The sequence below is a fragment of the Vigna radiata genome, chromosome 3, assembly GCF_000741045.1.
Source record: "Vigna radiata var. radiata cultivar VC1973A chromosome 3, Vradiata_ver6, whole genome shotgun sequence".
Classification (NCBI taxonomy): Eukaryota; Viridiplantae; Streptophyta; class Magnoliopsida; order Fabales; family Fabaceae; genus Vigna; species Vigna radiata.
The window spans coordinates 1,248,168-1,254,418 of NC_028353.1; the positions used below are offsets into that span (position 1 = coordinate 1,248,168).

At 30.7% G+C, this 6,251-nt stretch overlaps 1 protein-coding gene across 1 annotated transcript; it reads right to left on the reverse strand.

Moving 5' to 3' along the window:
• Positions 1 to 2,312: 2,312 nt before the first annotated feature.
• On the reverse strand, positions 2,313 to 5,820 carry LOC106757090 (fatty-acid-binding protein 1). Its single transcript, XM_014639677.2, has 4 exons — positions 5,389 to 5,820; positions 4,801 to 5,050; positions 3,916 to 4,007; positions 2,313 to 2,658 (listed from the first exon to the last, which is right to left on the reverse strand). Exons 1-4 carry the CDS (start codon positions 5,741 to 5,743, stop codon positions 2,525 to 2,527), a joined length of 831 nt encoding a protein of 276 aa, XP_014495163.1. The 5' UTR covers positions 5,744 to 5,820; the 3' UTR covers positions 2,313 to 2,524.
• Positions 5,821 to 6,251: the final 431 nt, after the last annotated feature.

Here is a 6,251-nt window from a genome sequence, read left to right on the forward strand (position 1 = left end):
ATATGATTGTAGGTGAAATTAATTGAAAAAAAGTATAAAATTTCGATGTTTGGAATTAGAGTTACAAATTTAAGAAGAAAAAAAACTTACGTAGTTATATATTTGAATTTTAAAATAAGTAAGCAGTAGATATTTAGTGAAATAAGAATGAAGAATGAGATTATATAAGGAAAACTATATGGACAAAAATAACGCTGGTGAAAAATATTTTCATTTAATAATAATAATTTATTAAAATTAAGTACGTAGTACAATTTATTTTGGAAGTGTATATTGTATAACATAATTACATTGCTATGGTAAAAAAAAATACAAAAATAATGAAAATATTTCTTTACATTTAAATATAAAAATACAATAAAAATAACGAAACTTATTTTTAAATATCTTATTTACAAAAATTACAACTAATCAAAATTATATAACAACTTCAAAAACCTACAAAATTATATTTTTAAAGTGTTAAATTATTATCTAAAAGAGATATCAAAAATCTTATTTAAAAGAGAAAGAATGTGTGATTTTAAAGAAAAACGTGATCTAAGTATATTAATTAGTTACATAAGTTGCTTAATTGATTAAAAATGTTCGTATTTTAAACCCAAAAACAAAAAAAAATAATGTTTAAGTTTTGTTATTCGATTAATCAATTATGTTATGAATTTAATTTATTAATACAAATAGAAAAATAATGCTTTTGTCCTTAATTAATCTAATCGATTTGGTTAATAATCTAATTAATTAAAATGATGGCTTTTACAATTATGTTTTAAAAGTGATCCTCATAACTAACCTTAATTAATTATGGTGTGATTAATTTGTTTTTATAAAATTCTTAACATGGTTTTACAAATCAGCTAAACACATACACTCAACCTATTTAAAACTTACTAAAATTTTATCACTCAATGTTTATGGACATTATAAAAAATAACAACATAAATCATTAGATCAATCAAGAAAAAAAAAAAAAACTCAAACACTATCATCTCAGTGAAAAAATTCTTTTACATTATTTTGGTTGTAATTATCATTTTCAATTTTAGACATATTAGATTTCAGTGCACTAATGTTAAACTTCTTTATTTATTGAGAGAATTCTGTTTCCGTTGTTATCAAATGATATAGAGGAAATAAATAAGAAAATTGGAAATAGATTAATAGAGTAAAAGTACATAAAAAGTAAAGTAAAAATTAAAAACTTTTATTAAAAAATAAGAAGAGTAGTAGAAAGAGAAATAAAAAAAAATATATAATGATAGAATTATCTGTCTCAAAAAATTTTATTTTTTTCTCTTTTTTTTTTCTCTTTATTAAAGATTAGCATAATTCCATTTTATAATAATTATACTAAATATTTTTTATTTATTAAATGTAGTTGTCCGTATAATTATTTTTTTTTTCAAATTCTTGATTTTTCGTGCATAAAATTGAAAGTATACTCTATATGCCAAAATTGTTTATTCTCTAAAGAGATCGAAAGTGGATATAAGTCTTCCCTTTTATTTAAAATCCACTCAAATCATAAACTAAACCGATTGAGGTTAAAGAAAGAGTAGGAGAACTAAAAAAATTAGAGAATATTTTTATGACAACATTTGAATATTATTTACGTGTTATTATGTGATTGATCTATAGTGGTATTTATAATTATTATTATTGATTGTGAAATAATTTTGGAACAATATCAAAATAACAAATAGATAATGTTCAAATATTGTCAAAAAAAATATTGTCTAAGTATTATTATAAAAAAAAAAAAAAAAAAACTATCTTTACCTCTACAATTCTTCATGGTTTTGTGTCAAAACCAGAATTTTGAATGTTTCCTAACTGTGTGTGCTTATAATAAGCAAATGGTAATCCTCAAAATTCTGAAAAGTCAAGTGTCAAAACAGTAAACATAAATCTATTTTATGATTGAGTAATTACGCTCTAAAGAACAGTAAATCAAACTAAGCTTCCACCATGACTAGATTCATTAATAGACCCTGAGTAAATTTGTTACGATAGTAAAAACTCAGCTAGAAGAGGTTCCACCAATCATCTGTGTTCTATAGAACTTTATTAATAGAGAGATTCAAAAGCAATTTTATAATAATAATAGCTTCTCATTAGAAAGGTGACACAATTTTCTATTCAAATGATTAAGCTTTAATGGGAATCTCTTGGAGTAAGTTCTTCCAAACAAATTTCCTATACAAATAATTAACTTAAAAGCTGAAGAACATTATTAATTGGAGACACTGTATAGTAAAAAAGCTTAAACTCCAAGTGAGGATCAAATTTCCATTTTCACAACAAAACAAATCTAGGTCTAGTCAACCCTCTTAGAAGATGCTTTATTATTTGTACGAGTTCAGAAAAGTCCTCTTTTACAAGATAGCTGTTAGAAATATGAATAAATTCGTATTGCAATCTTGAAGTTCAGGGTATGCATAAACTAAAAATTACTCAGAGCACGGAATTAAAAAAGGTTCAGAATCCATGTTTTAAAGATGATTCCAAGCCTAACATTCTACCTCTAGAGATAAGAAGCCACGTTGTGCTCAATTTCTTCTTTGGCCTGTTTATCAAATGCTTCTTCACCACAATATAAATCTAAAATTGATTTACAGAGGAGTTTACTCTTGATGCTTCCCACTTCCTGTCCATCAACTACAAGAAACAAGATAAATTAATGTCAAAATTCAAGTACAAATGTAAGAAAAAGGTTTAAACCATTTAGTTGTCCCTATTTTTGGGAGGTTTTCCCTTTTTGATCCCCGTCTTATTAGAATTTCTAATTGAGTCCCTATAAGTGCTAATTTCAATCAATTAAGCCCTTGTCGTTAAATTTAGTTAACGGGATTAACTTTTTTGCACAGCTGGAAGGATGACCTGTTAATTTCTGTAAACTTGGCCTATTTAGAGTTGAAACATGGCATGAATTAGAGTTGAAATTGATTGAAATTAGCACTTATGGGACTCAATTCATGCCACGTTTCAACTCTAAATAGGCCACGTTTATAGAAATTAACAGGTCATCCTCCCAGCTGTGCAAAAAAGTTAATCTCGTTAACTAAATTTAACGGCAGGAGCTTAATTGATTGAAATTAACACTTATAGAGACTCAATTGGGGATTCGAATAAGACGGGGATCAAAATGGGAAAACCTCCCGAAAATAGGGACAATTAAATGGTTTAAACCTAAGAAAAACATAGAGCATTTGCATTAATAACATAAAGTGACTGAAAGACCTAATGCTAGGTGCTAAAATTTTGCATTGAACATTTATAAAGCACACTGTTGTACCAGTTCCACTTTGAAAGGTCTCCCATGTTAAACGCTTAAAAATGGGCTCCAGAGAATGAACTCACCACCAAGGTGTATTGCATGAGATATCAGATAGTTCAAAGTTTGAATATAAAAGTGAAACCTATACTTGAGGTATTTATACTTGCTATTACAGAAACCCTGATAAGTCGGTTACTATCTGACACCGGTGCTAATTTCTCAAAACATTCATTTCAAGTATAAAATGAGAAAATACCTCATCCATGTTTCAACATTACCTGAATTGTTTGAAACAAAACTTTTTCTCATAATCCAACTGTCAGTAGTTGTTTCATTCCACCCATTTCCTTATGTATCAATAAAATATCATCATTTATTTTTATCTCTGTTTAATACATAAGCTTCAGGTAACCGATTTGGTATGGTGTATAATGGGGTACCCCATAAGTTAGATTCAATTCTAAATTGAAGAATGTAGTAGAGAGAAGAAACATATTCATGAGTTCTCAATCGAATCTTCTGAATCACTATAACACCAGATTTTTCCTAGTACAAAACACATGAAGCAGGAAAAATATTTTGCACTTTTATAATTCTGAAACTTGAGATAGAAATGCAGACAGAGAAAGATGACTTACTTGAGGTGTTAAGAACATGGCCCTTCTCTCTTGAAAGATGAATTACAGATCCACGAGGTAATTTTATTTCATCTCTAAACTGAGAAGTGAACCTACACCAAAGCATTATAGCGATATCTTTGAGTTGCATAGTATTCCGTTGGATAGATGTAGAATGGAGCAAAAGGCTTAAAAACGGCTTGTTTGGTTCAAATATTTGGAGAAGATGATAAGGGGCCAAATTTTCTCCTTTCATTTTTTTTCTCCACCTCTCCAATAATGGGAGATTTGGAGGGAACAGACAGTAGTTAATACTTAGGCTATGTCGAACTAAATTAATCTAACTTGAACATTTGATTGTAACTGTCTTATTTATCTAAAGTGTGGGTATGATGGCAAATAGCTTTATTTTCCTTCCTATCCCCCTTTGCAAACCAAACTAGGTGTCCTTTTTTTAAAATTCTTTCGTTCCTTTGAAGCGGCAAAAAGTGCATCAAAGCTAGAGAAGGAAAGGAAAAGCAAATAGAAAAACACTTCAAATTTAATACCAACCAAAAGCAAACTTACCCAACGCTAAAAACAGTTCTGAAGTGTTACAACGATACGCACATACTTACCTTTTTGACCAACATTTTGTAAGTTTTTGTGTGTGAAATGGAGGGTTCAATTATAAATCTGCAATTTCACAAGTTTTACAGAAGTAATGCGTATTTGGTTTCCTGTTGCATAGCAGAAAATTCATATCTGCACGTGCACCCCCGTCAAGTGAAAAGCTATATGTACAAGCTTCTGGTTTTTTCACGTCTTCTATCCGCGTTACAGGATTCGATATGGAAGAAAACACATACATTTGATGACTAATTCTATAATACGAAAATGAGATTGATAGTTGAAGGAACTATTCACCTTTGAAGCAATTCTTTATTGTCTGATCCCCCAAATTTCTGCAGCCTACTTCCTACAGACTCTTCAAATGCACTACGCACAGAACGAATGCTCAATCTCCCATACACAATTTGAAGCCTAACTGTCATGGGTATATCATTTTCCATAAGATCGTCAATAAACTCCTTATTGCCCTGCAATTCAGACGCAGAGAACTTCCCATATTTATCAGAAAGATGAGTCTTTATGTCATCATCATCAGCGTAAACACCTTCAACAAACAACACAAATTTTCAAATACAATAAAAGTTAGGATTGTCCCTTGATCACTATTCCACATACACATTTCAAAACTAACATCTTCCTTTTCCTTTCGTTCCAAACCCAGATCAAAGTCGTAGCAATTTAGTAAAGTTAAGTTACAAAAAAAATATGCCGATACTGCATCTGAAAGGGATTCTACGTAGATTATTTTTCGTCTGAGTTATTATTTCATAAGACCAAAGTATAATTATCCTAAATTGGGAAAAGATCCTTTTTTTGTCGTCGTTTTTGCATTTAAATCGGTGAGGGTGACGGTGGTGGTGGAGGGAAAGTAAAATGGCATACCAAATGCGTATACATCAATGTTCTTCAATCCCAAGACGCTTTTTTTTCGCAACCCAATTCCGCAGAGTTTTTGAGAAGAGGCTAGAACCGAGGGGAAGGAAGTTCCAGTCTTTGATTCAAGCACGGAAACCCCACTGTCGGCCAAGCTGAGTGAACCCCAGAGAGGCAACGAGTGGCCAGAAGAGAAGACGGAATTCAGGGCATTCCTGAGAAAGGGGCGGTCGGAGGAGGAGACAGCCACGACGGCGGCGGAGGCACCGGCAACGGCAACACCAACAGCAAATGCGGTGAAGGGGCGAGGGAACTGAGGCGGTTGGGGCTGAGGAAAAGAGAAAGGGAAGCGCATGGACGCCATCTTGGCTTCGTTAGTTCCACCGATTCAGAGTGCAGACAAGCAAGACATCACCGCAAGGAAATAACCAAACGCGCGCCCGTAATTATTGTTATATTATTAAATTAATTGTTGTTTCACATATTACATCTCCATTCTCTATTGGTTACATATTAATCTAGTGCTTATTATTATTAATTCAGTATTTTACAAATAAAGAAATAAATATTTTTAGTTATATATTATTTTTACATTATTTATTATTTAATATATTTATAGCAAACAAATATTCTTATTTTAGGTTGTGTGATAATGCATGTGTCTATTCTGTATGAGAGTGGTCTAGTGAAAGAGCTGCATCCGGTTAAGTAAAGTGTACTTAATAAAGAACATATTATAGTATAGTTTAGAAGTGTCTCATATGATAAAAGGTGTCTTCAAGATTGAAATGACAGAAGAATGTTTTGTATAACTAGTTACCTAATAATCTCCAATGTCTTGAGTCTTGGTGAAATGTTACATGTTGGACATG